The sequence below is a fragment of the Nesoenas mayeri genome, assembly GCF_963082525.1.
Source record: "Nesoenas mayeri genome assembly, chromosome: 16".
Taxonomy (NCBI): Eukaryota; Metazoa; Chordata; class Aves; order Columbiformes; family Columbidae; genus Nesoenas; species Nesoenas mayeri.
Genome location: NC_137562.1, coordinates 10,795,942 through 10,822,806, shown reverse-complemented (window position 1 = coordinate 10,822,806; position 26,865 = coordinate 10,795,942). Strand labels below are relative to the sequence as shown.

At 53.8% G+C, this 26,865-nt stretch overlaps 1 protein-coding gene across 1 annotated transcript in view; it reads left to right on the top strand.

Annotated features, from left to right (window-relative positions):
- Positions 1-26,865, top strand: part of NOL4L (nucleolar protein 4 like) — a gene marked incomplete at both ends in the record, with an annotated part of 55,692 nt that overhangs the window by 17,961 nt on the left and 10,866 nt on the right. The window contains 3 exons of the mRNA XM_080354531.1: positions 2,827-2,938; positions 7,254-7,363; positions 22,288-22,429. Of these exons, the coding sequence (XP_080210657.1) occupies positions 2,827-2,938; positions 7,254-7,363; positions 22,288-22,429 (364 nt within the window). The remainder of the gene's footprint in view (positions 1-2,826; positions 2,939-7,253; positions 7,364-22,287; positions 22,430-26,865) is intronic.

The following is a 26,865-nucleotide window of genomic DNA, read 5'->3' as shown; positions in this document are numbered from 1 at the left end:
GGGAGCTTGCTGTTTCTCCTGACTCTGCAGAGCCCTTCAGTGCAAACATTTGGGCTCTCCTTTTACCAAAAAAGCTGAATTTACTGTCCAAACCAGAGCTACTCTCTTGAATCCCACAGCCCTAAAGACCAGGTCGCTTAGAGACAGAAGTGGGTGGCCAGCAGCTCGCGTCTCTGCTGTGTGCATCACCCTGCAGAAGTCTGTGCCCTGGCCTCTGCCATGATGCCTGGGGTTGTGCAGGGTTTGGTGTGCGGCTGGAGCCGGCTCGGAGCTGGCTGTGTCCTGCCTGTGCATGTCCCTGTGTCCGTCCAGGGCTGTTGATGCTGGCAGTGCTGGAAGGGTAGCCCAGTGCCCTGCAGCCTCCTCCATATGGTGGGAGCCCCTGGGGATGAGACTGGGATCTGCACACAGAGCTCTGGCGTCGCTCCGTGCCCCACATGCAGCTCCTGCCCCTGCAGCACAGCGCGGGGCCAGGACACACGCTGACTGTCCCTGGCTGGGGACAGGTGACCTTGTTCTGTCCGGGGTGGGGGCAGCCTCACCAGCACGACCACAGTTCAAAACCTTTCCACTCATTTCCCCAGCAGACCACCCTGAGCCTCCCCTAATTCCTTCAATTGAGCTCTCTGGAGGATGGCTCTGTGCTCTGCACAGCCCCGGGGGAGCTGCCTGTGTTCCCAGGCCTGCTCACAGCAGCTCCACGCTCCTCCCTCGGCTCCCTCCTGGGCTGAGATCATCACAGCAGCAGCGCGGATCCCTCCTGACCAGGCAGGACGCTGCTGCTGGCTCTGCCCTCGCTCCTGCCCCAGCTCGGGTGGCTTTGTGTCCCCGGCCGTTTTGCTCCCTTCCCCTTTCCCCAGCGGTTCTGATTAGAGGCACTGGAGAGTTTGCCCTTGTCCATGACCTCCGGAGGGAGGCAATCAGAAAGGGAGTTTGGATGGGAGATAACTCATCAAGGAAGCTGTCTGCTCTGCAGAGCATCAAATCAGCTGAGAAATAACAACTGTATCACTAAAATTAGCTGAATATTTGCAGCAGAGGCGATGGGCTCGCTGGAGCAAAAGAGGCTGAAACCGGGCTCAGTGCTGCGGGCAGCACGGCTGGTTTCCTGCCTGCTTCACAATGTCGTGTTTGCCACCAGCAATTGTCAGGCCCCTAATTTCGGTGTTTCTGTGGGAGTCCCTGGCACTTGTGCATTGATATAACCGCAGAGAGGCAGAGGCTGAGATGGGCAGCCGCGCAGGCACAGCCGAGCAGGCACAGCCGCGCTTGCCAGGGCTGGAGCTAAAGAGAAGGAGAATCCCCTGAGGACCAGGCGCTGCATCCTCCCTTGGAAGGGCTGGGACAAGGTCCCTGCCTGAACTTTCCACCCATCTGGCATTAGCGTGGATGGAAAAGCTCGGGCTCTGCTGCCGCTCAGTGGAGATAAATCTCTCTCCCTCCCTCCACCGGTCACGGGGCTGCTTCAGCCCTGAGCAAGCAAACCCACTGCCTGCTGCTGTAATGTGGCTTTATCCCGAGCTTAAGCGTCACCCTTCCCTGTAGGATAGAAAAATGCTGGGAATTTAGATATCTTTGATCTTTGTTAACAAAATAAGGTGGGAGGATGATGCCAAGTGGCCAGAGGAGGGGGAGCGGGACATCCAGAGCTGCCCTCCCAGCTCAGCCCCCATCACCAGCTGTTGCTTGTGAGGTCTCCGGTTGCAGCCCCACTTCCCGTCCCGAGCCCCACTTCTGCTGGGCTCGCAGCCCCGAGGACGGGCACAAACAATTGAATTTCTGTCTGCTTTATGACCCCACTTGTAAGTGCTGTGACCCCGGTTGGGGTCACGGCCCCTGGTTTGGGAGCCGCCAGGCTGGGACAAGGCACTCAGACCAAACAGGATGGGTGATTAACCATAGGAACCAACCCCAAAGTAAGAGGTGGGCTCTCAGCCTCTTAATGCCTCCCAATTAAGACCAGATGTCTTCCTGGAAGATGTTTTAGGCAAACCACAGGCTACGGGGCTGCAGGAGAACCTGGCTGAAGTTCCCCGACTTGTGCTACGCAGAAGGTCAGACTCCATGATTTGATGGTCTCTTACAGCCTTAAAGAAATCTACATCAAAATTCCCTCCCTCCTTCTCCAAATAACCCAGTCTTGATCTTTAGAAATACTGTAAAATTGCTACTGTCAGGCATTAATTGGAATAATAGGAGCCTGTGATAGCCAGGCACCATCTGTGGGTGCTTAGGTCTGCATATAGTGTTTAACTTCAGGCATCCAAGTTTTAAATATTTATCCTTAGCCGTTCCTCATCTGTAAAATACAAATATCCCACAAAGGTTCAGGACACTTAGTTCATTACTGTTTGTAAAAATGTTTTAAATTCCCTGGATCAAATATGTCACAGAAGTGCGAAGTAGTATTAACAGTAATTGATTGTCATTGTGGGAAAAAGTGACCTGTTCTTACAAAAGATTAATGGATTCTTCAGGTTACTGGTGTGATGGTAATTAACAATGCAAACAGAGCTGACGAGACCTTACTTTCCCATTTGATTCGTACATGGTTGTAGCTTTGCCCTTCCCAGACTTGGAGGGGGAATGGAAGGGAGTTTCTGGGAAGGAGCGACTACACTGGGACTTCGAGGTCTGTTTGTTGGTGTCCCAGTGCCGCGCTGGCACACCCATTACCTCCCAAAACATTCCTCTCTCCCCAGCTGCTGCAGAGGGAGGGGCCGGGGATTGCTGTGTTGATGATGTTCCTGGCTGGGTGGGTGGGTGCGGTGGGGTGTGCCCTCCGTCCCTCCCCCAGGAAGTGCAGCCGCCTCCTTGTGTCCCCAGATCGCAGAGACCTACGCTTTTCTGCCCAGAGAAGCTGTGACCAGGTTCCTGATGAGCTGCACCGAGTGCCAGAAGAGGATGCACTTCAACTCCAACGGTCTGGAGCCCAAAGGTAAAGGGAAATGAGTTGTGCCAGCAGAGCTGATGCAGCATTTCACCCAGTGTGCTGTCCCGGAGAGCTGTCAGGATGCTGCCCCATCCATGAGATACTTCTTAACCTCATGGTTTTCCTAACCAGTGTGATTTTTATGCACTTCCATAGCCAAGCTGAAGGAATTGCTTCAATCTGGTTTGTCTGTCGCTGTTTTTAGCCTAGAGAGCAAGAGCAGTCCGGCCTTCCTTCCGAGCTTCCCCTGTGCAAACCTTGGGTCAAACGTGTTGCGGATGTGTCTGCAGTCAGCCCGTGATCGTGTGTGGGTAGAAACTTCAGTCTCTGGAAAAACATGACCTGAAATTTTTCCTTTAAACTGTTAATTTTGTAATGAAAGACACGCAATGTGGCTGAATAACTGAAGTTTCTGATAAAGAAGTAATTCACGATAATTAATAGATACAAACGTCATGATCCTATTTTTGATAACAGAAAATGTTTTGGTAATCAAAGTTACATTCTGCCAATGTAACGACCAATTAGTGCGGCCATTATGGTGGTTGGCTCATTATGGTTCTTTGTAAATGGACCCAATCTGCAGCTCTTAGGCCTGAAAGATGGAAGTGATATATAAGATGGGACCAGGTTTTCTTCCAGACTAAATGGTTAAAGTTGATGTTTATGTTGTTTTTTTCTAAATTACAAACTTGTTTTCATGATCAAGCGCAAAACATCAAACTGACTCTGAGAGGTTTCACCCAACAAACTTGCTTCTTTATAAAACATCAGCAAACTGCCAGAGTTGGACTATTTCAGAACTGTTAAGGCGAACAGGCTTGTTTGGCAGCTCTTATGAAGCAGAATTAAATGAACGAAGAACCCAACAATAGAAAATTTCTAGTATTAAGTACTGATTTCCAACTGTTTACTGCTGGGAGCAGAGCGAGGGACAGCCCAGAGGTTCCATTTAAGGGGATTGTGTGTGCCAGCTATCCAAAGCTAGTGACTGAAATGCTTTGTACTTGTTATATTTTTTAGAAACTCCCCCAAATAATCCTGTGTGACATTTATTAGTCTAGGCTCCATCACTGCAGCACTTCCCACCCTGCCGGCTCAGGGCCCGATCCCTCTTTCCAACAAGAGAATTTTTGGCCTTTTTGCCTGGGAGCAAACCCAACTTTCCCACTGGTTGTGCCACATCCGTCACTGGTGCCATTTGGAGTGTGCCGGCCATGGCAGTCAGCTCTCCAGATGGGAAGGGGTATGGGATGGGTCCAGCCAACAAGGACGTTGCCTCTTTGGGTCAAGCCAAGAGGATCCCTGTGCAGGAGTCAGCTGATGAAAAGGGTCGTTGTTCCTTCAGGGCCCCCTCCTGCCCACCCACCATCCTGAGAGCAGCTCAGAGAACACTGGGTGCTGAGTGCCTTCTCCAGAGCAGCAATCAGGGCTGAGATCTGGCTGTCCTGAGCAAATTTATAAATTAATAGATATTACTGATTATTTTCAAAAAGCTTTCCCTCTTAGCAGTTCTCTTAAAAATAAATTAAAGTCCTGCTTCTTACCCACCAGGAATGGAAGGACAGAAGTGCCTTTCTGCTCTGAATAGTACCTGAACAGTGACTAAGTACCTGTGAAAATGCATAGGGCAGATTAGATAAGGGAATTTTTACTGAGGAAGAGTGTCTGATTTCACTAATATATATTCAGGAATTTATCAGGAGCAAATCACCTGAAAAACATTGGGGTCATAGAAGCATTCCCCAGGTGTGTGGGCATGTATATACACACACAGGCTTATATAGGCAAAGGTTAACTCAGTAAGACAAAAAAACGTAAGTCATTCCCATCTCTTCCTACTTCTCTTGTCCATTAAACAAATCTCAACACATTTCATTTGTTGTCACAAAATCTCTGACATCAAACCCTGCAGGGCACACACGTAATTTGTAAAAGCAAATTGTCGTGCTTGTGGGAAACTTGGAACATCACAAGACTTCGTTGTGATCTCTTTACACTGTTCTTAAATTAGGACTAATTCCGGTGGAGTTACACAAATGTAAAATTAGGCTTGAATCCATTTTAGTTTAAACCATTCTGCCTGTTCCATCTCTATGTCCCACACATGGGGCATGTGATGTCTATGTTTTTGAAGCTGAAGGATTCCAGCAGCCCCCTCTTGTGACGCAGGATGTGAGGATTGTTCCCGTGGAGTCCCCCAGGCCTTTAAAAACAAAGGTTTTCTTTCTTTTCCAGTTAGGTTAAAAAAGAAGGTTTTGGTTTCTTAGGCTCAAGCTCTTATCTGTTGCGGTCGCACAAATTCACTGCAAATTTGTGGCTGCTAACAAGATTATTCCAGATTTCCATCAGGATGGTTTCAGGCAGAACCTGAGCACCAAAGATCATCTCCTTCCCTCTTGCTCCCTGCCTGAGGATGCTGAGCTGCCACTGTGGAGCCTCATTCATTTCTGCAGCACCGAACTATGAACCACGTCACAAAGACTGGCCACATCCCTGCTCCTGCTGCGAGGAAAGAGCAGCTCTATGTACCTCAGCAAATGCTTTCCTGAACTCCTCTTACAGACCCACATCCCGATGACCACAGCCAGCCTGGAGAGGTGCACATCTTGTTCCTGGGAGCTGTTTCCCCTTTCACAGCAGAACCAGATGCAAGAAGCTCCCCTTGCGCTGGAATTTTAGCATCTTCTCATCACAAAGTAACATCCTGCCACAGTAGAACAATGGGTTGTTTAGGGTGCTTAATACATAGAGATGCAGAAGTGCTCTTAATTAATCTATAGGTCAAAGCTTACCAGAGAGCAGTGACATGCAACCATGAGAAAAGAGGGTGGAATTCATTGACAGGGTTCCTAAAAGCTTTACACCTTCATCTAGGGGTGAGCTGGTGGTCTGAGAGGCCCTGGCTGCCCTTTCCTGCACTGCAGGCAGGAACGCTTCAGAGCCCAGGGGGAGGTAGATGGACCTGCCAAAACACCATTGCATTTCCATGGACCCAAAGCAGGCTCTTGATACACAAGATCTGCAAAAACCTTTGTTGTTTTAAGTCAGTCACAGACAGGTTTTGGGTCAGGTCGTTTCCTAATCAGACATGATAAATCTGGTGCTTCCAGAGGTGTGAGGCTGGGTCTGCTGAGTTTCTCTGGGATTTTTTGATATTCAGCATTTCTGGAAAGCAGACTCATTATGTTTGGGTTGATGGGTTTTCTAAGGTGCTGTAAAGCATTTTGTGAAGGTTCTTTTTCAAGGGTTTGTGTCAGAGGTGGCTCTGAAAGCAGTGACCCCAGAAAATGAAGCCAGCCAGGGAGATTCAGAGAGAGGGATGGAGACCACCCGCCATCCGTTCACCTTCAGCTCCCGGAAATCCTTCTTCTCCACCCGTTGTTGCCAAGTTCACTGTCCAGTGGAGACCACACATCCCTTCAGAGTGCTGGAAGGCTGGGTTGATTCTCCACACCTGCATCTGCCTGTGCTGAGGACAAAGGAATCTTCTTTTTAGCCAGGAGCCATCCCTGTGGGAAACAGCAGCTTTCCTCTGAACAAACCCATTGCACGAGCCTGTGAATCTGTGTTAGAACAGATAGTTCTAGCAGTCTGTGTGTCCCACTTGGAGAGCTCGCAAGCTCCACAGTGATGATGACAGAGCTGACAAATCTTTGAGAATTCAGAAAAATCATTGAGAACTTGCTTTGTGGGACTCATCTGGTCTGGCCAGACAAAAGGATCTGCAGGGGCGGCCTGAATCCAGACTCATCTCTGGAGCTCAATGTGGTTCAGCCAGAGGAATCAACAGGAACAATTTAAATTAAAGATCTTTAAGTTTGTGTTCTAATGAGAGTGTTAAAAATAATCTTCATCACCAGATAGAGATACTTAATAAGTTGCCTTAATGTTAACTCCTACCTGAGGGAATCCCAGCAAAATTGGCAAGACTTTGCAATGCTAAAGCAAGCTGCAAATATATTCTTGTTCGTCACCCTCTTCATAAGTCCCATTTGCCTGGAAGTGCTTCTGAGGTGTTGACAAGACTGTTTCTTCCGCTGCTACATTCTACTTTGGTAGACTGAAAAATTATATATTATGTGTAATCTTTTCTGCAAGTGACAACAATGCTTTTTGGTTTTTTCCAAACAACATCTGTTCTGTGATGATGTTTGTAGTGGGGTTGTGTTCTTATAGGAACGCTCGCTCAGCGGGCAGTAGCTCTAGCTCAGGATTTTAAGTGCTTCTAAATACGTATGTTTAATGATTATGAGAACACGTCACAGGTTTGTGCTTCCACAGCCCTGTGTCTAACTCAACTTTTTCCTCCGTTCTTCAGAGAGTGAACCACCTTCCTCTTTGGTCTCTGGGATCATTGACTACAACATGCCCCTCACCTCTACCTACCTGAAGCAAATGAAGCTGCGGGTGATGAACTCCCAGGAGCAGGTGAGTCGCGCTGGGGGCGTCGGGCGGGTTCCTGCCCCAACAGAAGGGCTGAGGGATGACCCGTGCTCGGTGTTCGGCACCTCCATCTCTGGAGGATGCTTTTGGAAATGGCCCGTTGGTGCAGGCGGGTCCAGCTCTGGCCAAGCACAGCGAGTGCTGGCGTGTGGGAGCCGGAAGGGCAGCGTGACCCTGGTGTTCTGGCTGGTGAGAGCAAATAGGGCTGTGCAGAGTCCTGCGGCTGAGAGAAGCAGATGTAGAGCTGGTGCGGTCATTGCTTGTAGCAGTGGGCTTGTTCTTTAGACGTACATTTCTCCTAAGAAACTGTCTTAAAAATGCAGCCAGTGAATAGGAATTTCTTGCTTTACCTCCTCTGAACTGCCTGGGAGCTTTACCAGATGGGGTGTGAATCCCAGACCCTGCTTCAGTGGCTCCGGTGCTCTCGAAGCTGATCGGCAGCTTGGGGAGGTTCAGCCACGGCTGCTGCGCTTGCGTGTCAGAGCAGGAGAAGGCTCCGTTTTATGATGTGAGCGTAAAACCGCTGGATTTCGATCTGGGAATGGATGAGCAGACTGCCACAGGGTTATACCCAGGCTGTGCCATTTTCTGAAGTTGTGCAGCTGCAGAATTAGCTATGGGAACCTCTGCGCACCATGGAAACAGTCTATAAAAAGCAAAGTATGTTTTGCTTGCTCCCCACAAATCGGCACTGGAAGCCAGTGCTGGGTTTACTTTCCAGCACACTGAAACCTAAATCTGATCTCATACATCACTGCAAAAACTGAAAGAGTTTGTGTTGTGCAGTGGTGAAAACCGCTGCTGATAGCTTGGACTGTGAAGTTGAGCCCAAAGGGCACCTTTATCTGGTGGCACCCTCAAGGGACGTTGGCTGGAGCATCCATTGCCGGGTGTGAAATGCCAGAGGTGGGTTTGCTTGCAGGAGCTGGAGAGACACTGAGTTGCTCTGTCGCTTCAGCCATGGGACCTTCTTGCTGGAGGAAAAACAGCACCTGACAGGGACCACTTGTGTGTTTTGGGGCTTTGTTCCTTTGTGCGTGTTGGACGCTTGAATGGGTTTAAGGTTTTGTTTGCAATAGGTTATGGTAGAGCTTTTGAAACATGAAAGGCTGCGATGTGCTGGGATTTGTGCTTGGGCTGGGTTCAGTGGTAGAACGATGGACAGCTCCAGGCGGCTGGGCTGGGCTTAGCTAGGCTGGGCTGTGATGGGGGTGGGGCGGGGCTGTCGTAGGCGGGGCTTTGATGGGTGGGGCTATGGTGGGTGGGGCTTTAATGGGCGGGGCTGTGGTGGTCGGGAGACACAGAATGGATGGACTTGCGCTTTGATCTTGTTTCTGTAATAAAAAACACCCCAGAAGCTGGCAGGCCATAGGACTGGACCTTGAGTTTCGAAGGTGCACATTTAGGGATCTCGTTTTGAGAACCCTGGTTGGTAATTTAGAGATTTGAGGAGATTATACACTGAATTTTGGTTTAGCAGTTTGCACTGGAGCTATCACCAAACAGACAGATAATGTACTGGTGGCATGAATACGCTCGAAGCTCACTAAGATTGGAATAGAAACTTGTGTAATAAGGGAACAAAAGCGGGACCAGCTAGGGCAAGCAGCAGTTTGCTGGTTTAGATCATAAATCAAACGGCTTGATGTTCTTCCCTGCCTGTAAAGTTTTTCTTCTCCCCAGCTCTCATCAGGATGTTGCAGTGCAGCTTTCTAAGATTTTCAGGCTGTAGCAGCCTGGAGAGGAAAAAAAAAACATTTGAGAGAAGTAAAATTCGCCGTTTGGTGTATTAGTGAAACTGATTCCTGACAGCACAATACAAAAGATCAGTCTTAGTGCTCAGACTTCTGAAGCATTAAAGCCTCCCATCAGGTCTGGAGGTGACAACAGCCTGGAGAGGATATAGGTGGTTGGGGGTGGTGGGGAAAACCCAGCAGGACTTGGGTGCTCAAAACACACTCCGTTGCACGTGATTTCTTATTGCGGGTGATGGTATTGATACCGGGATTCGGTTCCCTCCACCAGCGATTCCTGTGGTACTTTTATCCTTCTTCATCCCTTGCACTGGAGACACAACAATTCCAACAGTCCCGTCCTTTTTCCCTGGGGATCCTGGCAGCCTTTGGAGGGCTGTGAAACACGAGCAGTGAAACATGGGCGGTGAAACATGGGTGGTGAAGTACAGGTGGTGAAACACGGGCGGTGAAACACAGGCTGCTGCTCCAGTGCGGGAGCTACAGGGTCTGGGAGTTGCGTTGTTGGGGTTCCAGGTGTCTATAAACTGCCAGGGCCCTCTAAAGGTGATAGAAACAATTCTGACTTTGCTACAGATGTGAAACAGGAAGAAAATACAACCTGCTTTTTAGGTTTGTTTGCACTACACAAATATGTGCTGCGTGGTTTTTATATGTCGACACTCATACAATGATGCTGGTTCCTCTCCTTGCTGCCCCTGCTCACCAGCCTTTGATGGTGATAATAGAAATAAATCAAGCAATGGACTTGTGTCCCACTTGGCTTTTGCCGAAAGCAATTATTTGTGTGCAGCAGCACCAGGAGGAACTTGCTTCATTTGGGGTAACAGTGAATGAGTTTGTGCCAAAGTGGCCTTTTAACTTCATTATTCAGGAAAAAAAACCAAAAACAAATGTGTGCATGTAACTGTAATTTCTTAGTGCTGTTGAGCACATCAGTATTAGGGCAGCAGTGTCTCTGGGAGGAAGCACAGCCAGAAGAACCTTAGAAAAAGCATTTTATCTCTGCTGAGGGACAGGAAGCAGTTCAGAGAGGAGCTCTTTACCTGGTTGCTCACAAAATGAAGAGTTCCTCCAGAATATATTCCAATGTATTTATTGGAGTCAGTACATTTCTTCTGGCATGATGACAACTGTGACCCATGTTGCTTACACTGGGCTACCTAGAATATGCAGGAGCTGCTGAGGTGTGAATCTTCCTTCCCATTTTATACCAATTCTCACATGTGTGAGAAAAATCAGGCCCCTCGCCTTCTCCAGAGTGCCAAATGAGCCACGTTTCAGGGTATCTACCGAGGCATTAAAGCATCTCGGGACTTCTGACCTTCCCAGTCTAGCAGCAAAAAAGAATGAAAACAAGATATGTGATATTTATCTATAATGATCCTTCCACCTCATTTTCAAATGCTACATATTAACATTTTTAAATGATTGGCTATTTGAGTTTATTGCAGTCATTTTCCAGACAATTTTTTCTGTCTTATTCAAAGTCAGCCTTGGATTTATTTCTCATGCCACACTGTTGGGTGTGACTTCCACTGGTGGCTGGTAGAATATGAAGGTTTTAAAAGAACAAATCCCAGCACTGACATGCCAGCCTCACTCTCTGCTCCAGAGATGCTGCTGCTGCCTTGGCAGCCGCAGTCCAGGGCCGAGGAACCAGGTTTGAATGACACAGAAACATCCTCCAAGGTTGTTCAATGGCTGCTGACAGGAGGTCGCGCAGTCGGTGAATGGCAGGAGCGTTTTTCTCGTTGCTATGGCCTTGCTGCGCGGACTCGAGCGCTGGAGAGGACGGCGCCTGGTCCTGCTCGCGCTCCATCCGCCCAGTGATGTCCCTGTAAACCTGGAGTGTGTGACAGTGCCTGGATCTGAAGTGGCTTTCAAAAGATGATTTCAAGCAATGTTTGAACCCGAACAGCAGGATGATCCTGGTGGGGTACACTCCGGGGCTCAGATCCCATGGATGTACAGGGAGTTGGCTTTGTCTGACGCTGGTGAGGATCCTCTGACGGATCTGGGAGCTGTCAGAGCCTCGTGACCGAGGCTGATTTGTGATGTGAATCCTTCTCCTTCCGCTGTGCCCTCTCCCTGGCACACCCATCTCTGTGCTGGCTCACTGCAGTGTCTTGGGAGGCTCCGGTGTTGCCAGAACAGCCCGGGTGCCCCTTCCCTGGGCAGCTCGCGGTTCTGTCTGCTGGTTCCATCCCTGTGCGGCTCCGAGGCCGCGGCACTGGCAGTGGGGAGGCAACACAGGAGGGGCTGGAGAACGGAACACACCGGGTTTTCATTTCCAGTCTGCACTCATTGGTGAGGTTTGCAGACGTCTCATTTCACATAGTCCAGGGACCAGAACCGAATCTGGCAGAGCTGGCAGCTGCTGGGTGTGATCCAGGTCTTGGGCTGATCTGTTGGAGGGATCCCAGAGAAACCCCATGTGTGTTTGGAGATGTGCAGAGAAGGCAGGAGCATGCAGTCAGTGTCTGAAAGGAAGAGGGATGATGCGTTTGCATCACATGAGGCTGAGAAGGTACTTCCCAGTTCATTAAAGAGAGTGTGAAACATCTCCAGGAATAAATGCCTCTAAATCCACTCAACAAGGTAACTCTTGTTCCAGAGGCTTTTCCTTGGCTTGCCAAGATCTTTGTTTCCTGGTGCTCATTTTTAAGACTTTTTGGAGCACTAGAGAAGTTCCCTTAGTCACCCTTCCCCACAGAAGAGAAGGGAATATTGGCTTCACACACAGAGAGGCACCATGACTGTTAGAAATCCGGATTTAATCCATGCACTGAAGGCTTCCTTGTGGGTCTGCAGCACAAAGCCCTCTAGTGGGGATGCAGCTCTGCCTGTTAAATTTCAGTTCTGCCCTAAATGACAGACTTTCTCCAGGCAAAAGCTGGGGAGTCGGCTCTGGTCGTCATAACAGCATTCTTTACTGGCCAAGATAGTTTAGCGAAACTTTCATCTTTGGCCTCAATGGCTCATGAGATGTGGGAGGTCAGATGATCAGACCGTTCAGCCTGGTTTCCAGCCCGTGTGAATGGCTTGCTTTCAGCGAGCGGCAACTCATTTTTGTCGTTGGAATTAACTCTGACATTCCCAGCTAGGAACAACTTGAGAGCTTTTATTTCCCGTAGTGGGGATGTTTTGGGGTTTTTCCCAGTGTAGCTGCAGGACAGGTGAGCTTTGTGGTTGTTCAGTGCAAGGCTCAGTGCAAGCAAACAACTGGAGACCCCAGCATGGGCTGGCTGCGGTGAATGTCTGAAATTCTCTGGGGTGACCAGCAGCAAGGCAGCTGTTCCCAGTAGAACTGGAAACAAAGGTTTGGTCCAGCTCCTGTAAAGTGGGGCTAGGAAACATTCATGAGGAAAAGGTGAAGAGCTGTACCGCATGGTGATGAAAGCGTTTAACGTCCATGGAATATTCTCAAGGATGCTATTAGATTTATCCCATACCTGTGGAAAGCTCCACTTGCTGAGGCTTTCTGCACTGTCTCCCAAGCTCAGGTGCTGCTGTGCTGTGTTTTGACTTTGATCAAGTCACACAAGTGGCTGTTTCTTAATTGCCTTCTCCCTTTGAAAAGGGGATAATACCTTAGAGAGATTTCTGAGGTCTTGCTCACTAATAAAACTCTTCAAGAGCTTGGATGGCAACTACTCTGAGAGCACAAACTATTATTAATGATTTCCGTTATTATAGAAGATGAAGCTGTGTGGTTCAGCATTTTAACCTTGAATGGTGTGCTCGCTCTTGGTTCCGCTGTGGCTGAAGCTGCGCTGAGGCTCGCACGGTGCTGGAGCCCTGTGTGCACAAACCAAGCGCGGGCATCTCAGAGGAGCCGGGTTTCCTTGCAAAGATGGTTTCTGAAACACACCGGGAGTGGCCAAAAATTGATTTAGCAGCAGTTATGTTTGTGTTGGCTCAGTTCTGACCTGGGTGGCCAAGAGATGAGCTGTGAGGGTTGTCCTCGATGTATGGTGCGATGCAGACATTCCTGCTAGTGCTGTGGGTTCAGGCTTTGGCAAGAAATGTGAGGGGATATTTGGCTGCAATTGACCCGTTCCCTGTGCTCTGGGGAGGCGTATTCCACCCACAGAAACAACTCTGTTCCTGCTCCTTTGCTGGGCCCTGGCTGCTGTACACATGAAGCACGGAGCTGGATTTCCTTTCCATCTCTTGCTCTTGGCTCCCGGGAAGAACCCACCCTTTTATTCCTGTGTATACCAGCTGCTGGCAACTGCTGCTTGCAGGAGGAGCCACCAAGGTGCAATGGGAATACAGCCCCCAGCCCACCACAAATCTGCTCTATAAAAACATTTCCCAAATCATCACTCTCCTTTTTTTTTCCCAATTCTGCTCTGGACGCCAGATAAATTAAAATACATTGTTGATAAAAGCTGCATATGTGCCTCATGCTGTGTGACCGGGGCACTCCTTCAGCCCCTCCTCTGCCCCCCATCCTTACTGGCCTCCCCCCCAAGAGATTCACATTTTAATACTTATTACCCAGTGGGGTCTGATGGTCATGGAGGACCCAGTGCAGAAGGTCCAGTTCATTATTTAACCTACTTTTCAGAGGCACAAGAACATCAAGTGACTTGCACAAGGTCGCCCATGAGTCAGTGACTCCTGTGGCACAACGGCCGGATCCTGCCGCCTGCATCCTCTGCCGCCACCACTAGATCACTGCAGCCACGCTCAACAGCACTGCTATTCAATTAAGCTCCTACGGTGCCTTAAAAACATAGTTTAGTCCTAGGTTTGACAGCGGCCCTGGTACTCTTGCGGAGCTTTGCCTTAGGAAATGATGACAGATGAGGTCAGGGCGTCACTAGTGATGCCCTCGGAAGCGGCGCTGCCCGTGCGCAGGGCACAGCCCCTCTCGTGGGTGGCACCGACGGGTCTGTCCGGTGAGCACAGCCTGGCAGGGAGCCCGGGTCACATCTGTGTCCGTGTGCAGGGCTGTGCAGGGACCAGGAGTAACGAACATGGTGCAAGGAGATAGGGAAGGAAGTGACTTATAAATAATATATTTGATGTGTATTATATATATATGTAATACCTTAATAACAGTAGTACTGGTTTATTATGGTTTGGTTGGTTGGTTTTTTTTTAGCATAAGGCACTTCCCCCTGTTCCTGACAACTTGATAAATTATTATTACCAATTCCATGCCTAATTGCCGGTTATTTCCCCCTAGATAATAAGAATCCGAGAAACACCCACTAGAAAGGAGCTTGGCGTGCCGTTTCCCCGCGTGTCCCCAGCTGTTTCTGGAGGCAGCCCCAGTTCTGCCAGCACACAACCCCAAACGCTGGCCCACACAATTGCGGTTCTGTCGGGCTTGTGACCCCACTTGTAACAGTGGTGACCCCCCTTGGGGTCAGGACCCCTCCCCTGCACAGGGAAAAGCTCCTGCCCAGCAGCTATTGCTGGGTCGCTGTTCTTCCCTTACTCCCTGTGTGGACGCGGCTGTTTGGCGCTAAGTTTGCTGATATGAAATTTAGGTTAATCCATTTCCAAAGTGGATTAACCTAACCCACACAAAGGCACTTAGTATAAAATAAGTGTCCACATGGTGAAGCAGCACGGAAGAGTGACTGTGCTTCCAACTGGTGCCCTGGCCGGTGCATGTCCCCTGCGAGCTCTCCAAGCACGGGGGCAGCGCCTCGCGCCTGGGGGATGAGCTCTCCTAAACACCTTTAAGCTGGACTAGCTCGAAGCCGAAGGGAACACAAGGAGGAAACAAAGCCCAGCAATGGGAAGGGGTTAAGAGCCTGCTCCGCTGAGGTCCAGGCAAGTCTCCTGTTCACCTTAAATGGTCAGGATTTTATTTTAGCTTCAGGGAGGAGCAGCAGCCATTGAGCTGGAAGTGATCGCAGGCAGGCCCCGCGGTGGGGGGCTCGTTGCCCTCCTAGCTGGCCGCTTCTATGGGAGCGAGGGAGGCCCCTTGGGCGCTGCTCTCGCCCTTCAGCTTCTGGTTCCACAGATCAACCTGGAAATGCAATCCCGAGCGATACCCATTTTCACCTCCAGCCTGGGATCTTCCAGAGCTGCCCCTCCTCCCTTGTGTGCTTTCCCTGGCAGTGAAGTGGTTAACGCTGGAGTAGAAAACATCATAATTGGACATCCGCACTAACAAGCCATAAACACAAATGTGGCAGTTCCCATCCTCGGCTCTGGCACTGGCCTACCGCAGGCTCCGCCACGGAACCCCGAACACTTGGTTTATTTTGTAGAAATTTCCTTCATAACATGAAACAGCAAGAGACAGGAGATGGGCAGGGGAAGGGGATGCTGAGACGCTGGTGCCCATCACAGTGATCTCCAACCGGGCGGGAGGTCACGGACCCGCAGCCCTCGGGGCCCTGCCTGGCAGCGGTACGGGCTGGGGGATGCAGGGGCAGCACGTGCTGCCCGCAGCATCCCCAGCACCGCGGGGACCTGGCGGCTTGGTGCCCTGCACAGGGCTGTGCTGGGGGCACGGCCGGGCTCGGTGGGCAGCTGGATGTCAGGGAGCTGCCCTGAGGAGCCGCCGCTTTACCAACAGCCGAGATCCGAGGTTCAGGCAGAGGCTGCAGCGCTGAGCGATGCGCTGGCAGAGCAGGGTCCTCTTCTGCTCCCACGGTGCGGGAGGGAGAGAGAATCAGCTGAAACAAAAGGATTCAGCGGCAGCGCGGAGCCTGGGCACCGCTGCACCCGCCGAGCGCCGGGGAAGGGGCTGCGGGCGCCCGTTCCGCTCCCCGGGGAGTCGCTCCTGGCACTTGCAGCCGGAGCTGAACCCGGCGGCCCCGGGTCGGGCCGCGGGTCACCGGGCCGTGCCGAGCAGAGGGAGCCCCGATGGGTCACAGCCCCCCGGGCCGTGCCGAGCGGAGGATGCCCGGGCGGGTGGCATCCCCCCCGGCCGTACCGAGCCGTGCCGCCGGCCGTGCATTCTCGCAGCTCTCCAGCAGGCGCCCGGCCCTGGACATTGTCTCTTCCTCCCGGAGGAAGGGCCCTCCCCGGCCCTCCACAATGTGCTCTTCCAGGCGCGGCTCCCCGCGCCCCCCGCCCGGTGCGCCCGCCCCCCGCGGCCCCGCTCCCCTTCCCCCGCCGCCCCCGCCCCCTCCGCCCGCGGCCGGGCCCCGCTCGCCCCCCTCCGCCTCCCCGGCCCCCCCCCACCCCCCCGGGAGCCGGGAGTGACGCGCTCCGCAGCGCCGGCCCCTCTCCCCGGGCAGCAGCTGGTTGTCAGCCTCTCCGGAGCGCCGCCAGCCCGGGCCCCCTCCCTCCGTCCGTCCGTCCCTCCGCCCCGCGCTCCCAGCCGCGCCGCCGGGCTGGCGCAGGCCGGCAGGCCCCAGGCCCCGCTCCAGGTAGGCGCCCGCCCGCGGGGCTCCGGTACCGGCCGCGGGGCGGGGGGGGGGATGCGCGGGGGCTGCACGCGGCGGGGCGGGGGGGCTGGCGGGCGGGGCGCGGCCGCGGGGCCCTGCCCCAACTCCGGGGGGAGCGGCCGCCCCGCTCCGCTTCCCCGGGAAGTTGCGGGTCGCCCGCCCGGCTGCCCGGCGGCGGGGGGCGGGGGGGAGGTTGGCGCGTCCTTCCCGGCGCCCGGCGCGGCTCCCCCTTCCCCGGAAGAGCACAAAAGCGCAGAAGAAAGTGGGAGGAGGCGGCGGCGGCGGGAGCGCTCCGGCCCCATCAATTCCCGGGCACCGGCCGCCGCCATCGCCGTCTCGCGCGCCCCGGCCCCGGGCGGGGATTGTGCTGGAAATAGCCGCCTCCCTGGAGGTAAAGCCCTACTTACGTGTCAATCCCCGCCGCACGCTGAGCCCGGCTCCGCGCACACGCAGGCTCCATCGCGGGTGTATTTATTTACCTGCGGGCAGAGGGGCGCGGGGGGCGGGACGGGGACGCTCGCCCGGCGGCCGGTACCTCGCTACTGCGGGGACACGCGTGGGAACCGCGTCCCACCGGGGGAAGCGCCGGGTCCTCCGCAGGCGGGGGGACCCGCTCGCCCTGCAGTCCTGCTCTGCTCAGTCCCCTCCTCCAAATCCGCCACCCCCCCGACACCCCCTCAGCACCCGCTTCCCGGTGCTCGTGGAAGAGCAAAGTGTCCTTTTGCGCCCCACGGCTCATGGGCATCCAGACACCATCTCTGCCTCGCGTGGAAACGCAACCGCCTGCCCATCGGGGAGCAAGTTCAGGTGCTGGTGAGGCGGGTGCGGGGCAGCAGGGGGAGGACGGGGGCAGGTCCGGGCTGCCCAGGTCCCCCCGCCCGGAGGCCCCACGTTCAGCACCTCCCCGCTGAACAGCAGGAGCGCGCGGTGGGAAGGGGCCGCGTCCTGGCACCTTGGGGTGGTGGAAGCACTCCTGGGGGGGTTCCCAGAAGAAGAGCTCTTAGAGGGGAGGAGGTGATGATCCTCCCTTCCTCTTCCATTCGCCATTTGCCTTTTCAATTAACTCTTTTGCCTGTTTTTTGAGAACTAACAAATACTCGTTTTCACCATGTCCCATAGAAATGGGCAGAAATTTCAGTAAATAAGGCTGTAAGTGACCTGACAAAGAGCGCTGGGGATGTTCGTTCGGTGTGTGCATTGCACAGGCGAGCAGGCAGCGCAGTCACAGCTCGCTGCCACCACAGCCAGCGAGCACTCGGCTGCTTTAAAGCTTCTCGGGTGCTTTGAAGCAATGACCACCACAGTATTTGTGGCTGCAGCATCAATCTTTGACCTGAAGTGTTTTATCTTCCATTAGTAAGCCTTTCTCTGCGCTGAACTGGTTAAGTTAGGGTCAAATCTGGTTCAATACCTTCTTGGCATGCTCAGAGGGCCGGGTTTAAACAGTTGCTGAGCCGGAGCTGAGACTGTGTTCCCGTGAGCCTGGCCCGAGCACCACGCTGCTGTGGTGGGCAGTGCTCGGCCTGGCCGCATTCGGCGACTCCGGAGCTGCCCGTGCCGGGCAGGTTGCGGCTGGCACAGGGATGGAGCAGCTCCGGGGCTGCCAGGCACACGTTGCCTTTTGTTGACTAAAAACACGGCTGCTGTGGGTGGGAAGCTGAGCGTGGCTGCGTGCTGGGAAGCTGCACGGCACACAGCCTCGGCTCCTGCTCTGCGGAAGGAAATCCCATTGGAATAATAGGCTGTGGCGTGAAAGGACACGTTTTAAAATAAAAGGACTCAAAGAAGGAAAATAAACCGTCCTGAGACTCTGGGTGTGGAATATTAAGCGTGAGGCACAGCGTGTAAATGACTGGAGAGAGACTTGCAAGGCAGTCCCCGAGAAACTGAGCCTGGCTGTAAAATAAGCAGGTTACCGATAGCCTTGCATATATTTACGAGATACGGTTATAAGAGTAGCTCCCCGTTGCCCTGCGCCAGCCTGCGCTGTGGGAGGTTGCTCTCCAGGAGGGAGAGCTGCTGGTGAAGAAACGCTGTCTTGTGGTTAAAGTCTTGCAGCCCAGAGGTGTTGACTGTGCCCCTGGACCAGCCAGGGCAGCTGTCAGTGCCCAGGGTTTCCAGCTCTGTCATAGCAAGAACACTTTTCTAACTCCGAGGGAAGTTGAGAGGCTCAGCAGACGCGTGCACACACAGTGCTCCAAGATCCGTGAATGGAAAGTGGGACAGAAATGCAGAGTGTGAGCCCTGCGCATGTGAGTGTCTGCCGGTTAGAAAATCTGGCTGCGAGTGTCTGCAGAGCAGCTGTGAATGTTGGACTGTAGATAAGGAGAGGAGCAAGGATGTTGTTTTCCAAAGGCTGTGTGGTGCTGGGAGCCCAGCTCTGAGCTTTGGGTGGGGCCTGTGAATGCACCAGCAGGATCTGACTTCCCCTTGCAGAAGAGGAGCTGCACGCACGTTGCCTGACCCTTGATCGCTCAATCCCTCCAATGCTGGAAACAAAGCGATGGGACTTTACTACGGGGTGAGAGCTGGGAAAGGCAGGAAGGAGCAGGGCGGCAGCGGCGGTGCCGGGTTCAGCTCTGGGCTGGCTGGTTGGGACAGCCACTGTCACTTCCAGCTGTGCCACGAGTGGCGTGGAACTGGGGAAAAGGCGGCCGGTCCTGACACAGGCACTGGTAATGGATTGCGTTCTGTTTTCTAATGAAAGTTTCATTTGAAGTTTGTTTACAGGAAAGAAGAAATTAGCCGAGAGAATTCTCCTGAGAATCCAGAGAGGAAAAAGAATGAGCTGCCTGACTCGCAAGCCAAAAGAGGGTGGAAGGGTAGATTAGATTTACCGTATTGCTCCGAGTCATGCCCGTTGCTGCTATTGAGAAAAGCTTCCTTGTGTGGCTGGACAGTGGAGCCCGCTTTGAGGTTACTGGCATCCAGAGGAAATTCAGAGCTTAGATTTTGATCCCGCTCTGGTGTCTCATGTTCTGATGCTGGGACATGTGTGGTGCTGCCCTCCCACTGCACCGGCTGATGAACTGGGGCTGCTCCAGGGCCGTGGCTGGGCAGCCCCTGCTCTGGGTGCCAGGGCTGTCCCCAGTGTGAGGTGGACAGTGCCAGGAGTCACCACTGGCGTTGGCGGTTGCCATGAGGAGGTCACAACGCTCAGCCTTTGGTCTCTTAAGGGGTGTGCTGAGGAGGGAGACTGCTGGTGGCCTCTGGTGTCCCAGCGAGGGGCAGCGGGGGATGCCGGAGTCGCGCTCAGGGTTGGGGCATTGCTCTTGCTTTGGGGAAGAGGCGCAAAGGTGTGGGGAGCTGTGGGGCACAGCGGTGCGGGTACAGCTGCCAGGCTGCCGTGAACCCACAGCAGCAGATGCTCCCTTGACAGTTCCACCGCTGGCTTTGGCCGTTCTGCGCTGCTGTGGAGGGTTCACCCTGACCCCGCGCTCCCTCGGGGGCCGTGCTGCAGGAGCTGAGCGCTGCTGGCAGGTTTGGCCATTGGCATTTTGGCCAAGAGTGCGAGCACTGGAGAGCAGCAGGCCCTGGCTGGGGGCGCGGGTGTGACAGTGGGGACTGGTCCCACATCCTGCTCCCTGCTCCTTTGCCGGAGGCTTGATCCTGGGCTCCTCAGTGTGCGACGGCCGTGTTTGACTTGAGTCATTTATAGCTTATCAGTTTCTGGTTTGATACCCAGGGTATTTCTAATAATAGGCTAATGTTATTGCACCTCGAGAGAATTGTACACATTTATAAAGCATCCCTCACAGCCCCGCTTTTCCGCCATGCTTGGGTGCACAGAGGGGGTGCTGCGTCCTGGGTGCTGGTTTGATGCTGACATTGGGCTCCTCCACAGCTCAGCCCCATGGGCACCATGCCAGAGCTGGACCCTGGCCGAAAACCCCGCGGGTCACTCCTCCCCAGCCAGGTGAGGGATGTGGGCAGTGAGGACCTTGGCATTTGCGTTTGTCTCTTAAGCTCTGACAGTAATCTTGAGTAAGCCTTGTGAAGAAGGCCAGATATTAGGGTGGCTGCCTCACTGCAAATACTTACAATAAAGAGACTATTTATAGTTTGCAACAGGGAGACCTTTGCATTTCTGTTCCTGTATGGATATGATGGAGTTTCTGGAGTGGCTGGGTCGCTGCATGGCATTGAGGGCTGCGGGGGCACCTGGCTGGAGCATTCCTGTCCTGGTGGCAGGTGTGCGTGAGGCTGCTGAGCCCCATCCGTCCGTCCGTCTGTCCGTCCCGTCCCTTAGTGCGTGCGGGGTTTCACAAGCTGTAAATTCCAGGAAACTCCCCGGGAGGCACATTCGGTGAGGGGGCTGGGGGCAGCGCGAGCCCCGAGCCAGCAGATGTGTCTGCGGGGACGAGGAGTGGGGAGGAAAAGCACAAACCTGTCTGTAAAGACATTTGTTTGTTCACAATAAAACCTGTCAGGCAGCGGCAGCAGACAGGGCAGCTTTTACGAGGCGCAGGCGTAGGTAGGAGGGGTGCCGGCCAGTTGCTTCTCACAGGGAAAGGCAACAGGGATTGTATTTTATCTCAGGACTAGGGGAAGGAAAAAAAGAAGAGCAGAGAGTTTATAAGCCTTTGAAATGTTTCAGTCAAAGGAAAGCATAGCTGAAAGGGGTTCTGGAAATGTTTTTGGTGTTCCCCTGCACCCCAGGGCTCTGGGTGAGGTGCCTGCCCATCGCTTTGAGAGGGGAGCGGGCAGAGGAAGGCGGATAAAGGGATCGGCAGCGGGACTGTGTTCACACGGGATGCATATCTACTTCCTCCCGAGCTGCGTGTCGGGAGAGCTCAGCCCGGGGAGGTCCCGCAGCCCCTCCTCTCATTCAGGATCTCAGTGCTGCCTTTATGATGATGGTTTTGAAATCCTGCGGCTGACCTTTCCGGCGCTGGAAGCGATCCAAGGGCTGTGTCTTGAAGTGCTGTAAAGGTTAGTGAGAAGAGAGAGAGAGGGAGAGAGAAAATGTCCTTTCAGCTGCAGGAGTGGGAGAGAGGAATGTCATCTATGCTGCTGGGGAGCGGGCGGCTGGCCGGGCTCCTGCCCCAGCCTGGTGGCCCTGCCTGCCTGGGCACCTCGCTCCCAAGATGCACATGGGCATTTTTGGTCAGGGTGCAGAGGCACCATCCCTGGAGAGGGCTGGAGGAGCAGTCGGTCCCTCAGGGCGTTGCTGCTGGAGCTTCCTCTGCAGCTGCAGGTGGTGCAGGGCTGTGGAGATGGTGCAAGGCGATGGTTTGGATGCCGCTCTCTAGGGATGGGAGCAGGGCCACGGGGATTAGTGCAAGGCCATGGTTTGGGTGCAGATCTCTGGATCTGACCCACTGGCCACTCCATGCCCATGCCAATCCTCTGGTGTGTCTTGTTGCAGCAGGGGATTTGATTTTTAAAAGTCTGAGACATTTTACGGTGTCGTTTCAATGGTGTTGCACTCCATCTCCAGCTCCCAAACGCCGCTACCTCGCCAGACCCGGGCTGGGGTGGATGGAGATTAAAGGGTAAACTCCAAGGCTCAGCCATCCGCTCCTACAGGATGCGAGCTCTTTCTAATTGTCCTCAATTAGAGACAGTGCCATTGCTCAGGCACGTCTTCAGGCAGGAAGCAGAGCCCAGCTGTGGCCTTGGGGAGCACTGAGGGGCCAGCAAGCGTTCCTAGGGGGCAGGAGCCACCCACTGAATTGTTTTTGCCACCCAGAGAATTGCTTTTAGGAAGCAGTTCGGTGAGGAGATGTTAAAGCCAGAGAAAGGAGGAAAGAAAATAGTGAGTTAACCCTTTCCTGCTTGCTTCCAGGATGAGACATCGGTGAGCAGCGAGGACTTTGATATGAACGACTCCACATGGATCTCAGCTGACCAGCACCTGAACTCCAGCCTGAGCCCCAGCCAGGACGAGAGCATGCGCAGCCCACAGAACCTGCCCGGCCAGGAGGACGGTGAGTGCCCGCTGGGCGGGAACCGCGCTGCCTCTGCCACACCATGTTTTTGTGGCTTATTAAACATTAACCAGTCCCTCCTGATCGGGTGTCCCACCTGTAGGATGGATTTCCTACCAGCACAGGCTTTGAAGCAGCACTGCCTCCCAGTTCTTCCTATTTAATTGCTGTGTTCCTGCTCAGCCAGGGCCTGTCCACCTTGGTCCTGCTGCAGGGACGTAACTCCCAGCTCCTCCAGAGAGAGGTCATCGGATCCTCTCCTAAGGCACCAGGTTGTAATTCTGCAGGTGTGACGAGGAGAGCCCCGTTAGTGCTCAACCATGGGCCGCGTGCTGCGCAGGAGGGATGCCAAGGCTTTGCAAAACAGGTCGCAGCTTTCTGTGCTTGGAAAGCTGCACCTTCCACAGCAAGAACTGTGCAATGTGCAATAGCCGATGCGGTGAGAACGTGGGCTGGACGCGGGTCTCTCCTCGCTTGGCGCTGGAAGGGACTGGAGGTGGCACACGTGGGATGGGTGGGAGGAGGCATCTGGTGAAGAGGTGGCGTGTTATGCCTGTGAAGTGTGCTAGTTTAAAGTAAAAGAGAGAGTAAATAAATGGTGAAGTACGAGTTCAGGTCAGAGTTCATCTCCGTGATGCTTGGAAGGATTTGGTGGTTGGGCTGTTACCAGCTTTTGCTTGAGAGGTTGGATCCCTTGTTGTGCCCAACCCAGCTGCTGCTGGGAAAGTGGCAGGGGAGCAGAGGGGTCGATGGACAATCCGGGTTGGTTGATGCTGCTTAAAGAAAGGGGACTGGAAAACCACCTTGGGGGAAAGAAAGGGCTTTTGTGCTGGCAGGTCTCCCTGGGGTGGCTTTTTGCTGCTTGTATGGCCAGTGGCAGGGACAGCAGGAATGACAGGGACAAAGGGACAGTGCTCTCTTCAGTCCAGAGCGTTGCGGCACTTCAGTTTTTATTGCAAATCTGCAGGTCTGAGAAACTGCTGTTCATAGCTGAGAAGCAGGAGTCAGGCAGCCTGGGTGAGGGTGTGAAACCCGTGTGTCCACACGTCCCTGCTGGCGGGATGGACAGTGTCACTGCAGCGTGTCCAGGGCCTGGCGGCACGGACGTGCCCGCAGCAAGAGTGGGAGTTTTGAGGGTAGCACAACTGCGCACATCAGAAACATCTGGCTCTTCGGGACCGAGCGAGCACTGCCTTGTACCTGTGGCTTGGCCAGGTCTTGGGGTTTATCCTTCACCACTGAATTCCCAATTTCATTTACAATCTAGAATGACATGGTTTTGATCACTTTGCTGAATGCTGTTATTCAACAGGGCAGGAATTTAATAAGGGACTCGTATATTGAGGCAAATCAAGATGTTCTCACTGAAGCTAAATCATCTCTCTTGCTCTCTGCCCTCTTAGGAAATGCTTCCAATTCTTCATGCCCTGTGGTTTTTCTCCAGAAGCAGGTGTCCTCTTCGAGGCCCTTCTTGGCTCCACTAATGTCTTTTGTAAGGCTCAGTGACGAGCAATAAAGAACAAACAGTCCCTTCCTTTTCGTGAGGACCGTGAGTGTCCCAGGTTGTCCCCGGGGCCGGCCAGAGGCTCAGCCAGGTAGACTTGGGTGAATCAGAAAGATGGAGCCAAGAGTCAGTGAGCCAAGGGCAGGGCTGCTCACAAGATCCGTCAAGTAGAAGCCAGGCACTGAGATTTCCATCACCCTGTTGTACTTCACCGGGGCATTTTATGGGACTGAAAAGAGGATTTGTCACTGTAGTGAATGTTCATGCCTCGTATTGGAGCTCTAAAATACAGGCTAGTGATGCTAGTGTGAAAGGCCTCATGTCAAACCAATGCTCCCGCCCAGCACTGTAGTGTGTGTGTGGGACTGAGAAGGATGGTGGAGCAGCCCAGAAGGGTGGCAGTGGTTAGAGAAGAGGACATGGGGCAGAGGAGGAGCATGTCGCCAAAGGAAAGGCAGATCACTGGCACAGGGAAGGGAATGTGCATGAATCAAAGTGTTGAGCACTCTTCAGTTCCCTCTTCTGTCAATTCATGAAAGCTACTTTTTTGGAGCAAATGTGTTTTACGGGGTTCACGCTGACTTGCTAAGGCTGTGCACATGCAAGACTTCCCCAAGGAAATGGTCTAACTGCGAGTCACCAGCCCGTGTGAACTGCAGCCCGGCTGCCGTGGTGCCCCTCGCCCAGTGTCCGCGCCGGGGCAGTCCCAGGGCTCTGCTCAAAGCACTCCCTGCCAAAACTGGATGTTGATCCCCATCTCCTGCGCTCAGCTGTCACTGTGCCCTGCAGAGCCCTGACCTTGTTCGCCAGCTGTGGAGATGCAGCCGATGCCGCCGCGAGCCCCGTGCTCAGCTCCCAGCGTCCTGGCTCTGCAGAGGGCTCTGCCCGCACCACTCCTTCATCGGGACCTTGTTCAGTACTTGATACTCTCCTCCCTCTGGAAATCCTTTTGAGTTACTAAATTGCTCCCACCTGCTGCCATCCGACAGGCGGGATGCTTGGAGTGCGCCTTCTGTGAAAGGCTTCTGAAGTATAAAGTTTTAATGAAGAGTTGCCTAGTAGGAGAGCAGTATCGTCTGACATGCTTGTTAAAAAAAGTGTTGTTTAAGGTACCGAAGCATCACCTCCAAGTCTGGGGATAGCAAATGCTCTCCTATGGCACATGAGCAGAGTGGTAAGAAATCCAGAGCGGCAGGAGAGCAGGGAACCCTTGTCCCATGTTTTGATATGCAGCTATCTGCTAAATCTTCAGAGAGCTAAAAAGCAACTGGGACAAAAGCCAACACCTTCTTTTGTCTCTGTGCCCAGAAACCTTGGCCCAGTATCGCCACATTGCAACCAGCGTCAGCCCTGCGAACAGCGGGGAGGACAAATGAGACCTAATGACCTCAGTGGTGAGGGACAGAGCGGGCACCGTCAGGAGCGTGCTGGCAGCAGAGCCTGGGTTCCCGCCGGGTTGGTGGGTGCACGGCGGGACACAGGGTGTACCGGCCAGCTCCAAGCAGCAATACCGACACGCACACACCCGCTGCTTCTATTTTCCTTTGTTACTCATCCTGCGGGCCCCAGCACGGAAAACGTGAAGCTCCTGCAACATCCCTTCCCCATCGGATGTTGCTCACAGCATACGTGCCTGCAGGAAGCCGGCGGCTGCCCAAAGCAACAGCAAGATCAACACCGGCTCTTTGCTTGAGCTATTGTGCAGGACATCCTGGAGGGACACGTCTGGGGAGCCAGCGCGTGTTGGGAGCAGAGTGACCCTGGAAGCCGCGCTGTCTCGCTGTCCCCTCTGCCCGTTGCTGTCCCTGAAGGCGTCCCGTGCCCACTCCCGGCAGAGCGCAGGTCCCAGCACCTGGTCCTGTCCTGCCGCAGCAGCTTCAGCCGAGCTCTGTCTGTCTTTCAGAGCCCATCTGCGTCCACAGGCGAGTGCAGCATCATGAAACCTCCTGGTTCAGTCTCTGAGCAGGGTCTCTTGTGTTGGGGACACTGTGACCTGTTAGTGGGAGCAGTGCCCTTGGAAAGAAAGCAGCAGGCAGACCCTGAACCCCTGTGTATGTGACGTGGCAAAGCACTTGAACTGCGGTAGAAGACGCCCATGTCCTGCCTGCTAACGGGATCCGTCTTGGCTCCTCCCTGGCCATGTGTTCTGCTCCTTCCCCAGGAGCACTGCTCAGCCCACTCTGCCCCATCACTCCTGGGTGTGAGATCTGCTCTCCCTGTGTGGAGACATGGGTTGTTTCATGGCACCGTGTTGGGACAGATCCCCTTCCCGCTAAGGTCCCTGTGTGCATCCTCACGCGACTGGCAGTGTCCCTGCTGAGCGCGTCCTGCCTGGAGCAGCAGTGGCTAATCCAGACCTTGGAGAAAGGACTTTCTTAACCTACTTAACTGCAAAGACACGCACTCCTCGGGGGCATCCCTCGAGGCGGTCAGCTGGGAAGGCTTCTGGGTGTTGGGGACATCCCTCAGGAGGCTCCAAGGGACTTCAAGGACTTGCAGGCAGGTGTTATTTTGGGATGCTGTCCTGGGGAGCAGGTAGGGCACATTGCTCCTCTGGACACAGTGTCCTGCAGCTGGCAGGGACAGCACTGTCCCTGTTCTGGTACGGGACACATCCCACAGCTCCAGGTCACAGCACTGTTATTTGGTGAGATGCCCACAATGCGCTGCACGTCACCAGGTTCCCCGAAGCACTGCCTGTGCAGGATTGCACACTCTTGCCGAACGCAGACCAGAAGCTCGGCCTGTGCCTGTCCCGTGAGCTCAGTCCCTGCCTGTGGGACCCCAGGTGATACCAGGCTCCATCCCCAGGGCAGCCGGGACACCCGGTCCGCACCTGCACCTCCTGACAGCTGGTACCTGCTCACAAGGCCGCCGTCCCTCCTCGCTCCGCCGTACCAGGGTCACTTAGCACAGGCGGTACCAGGGTCAC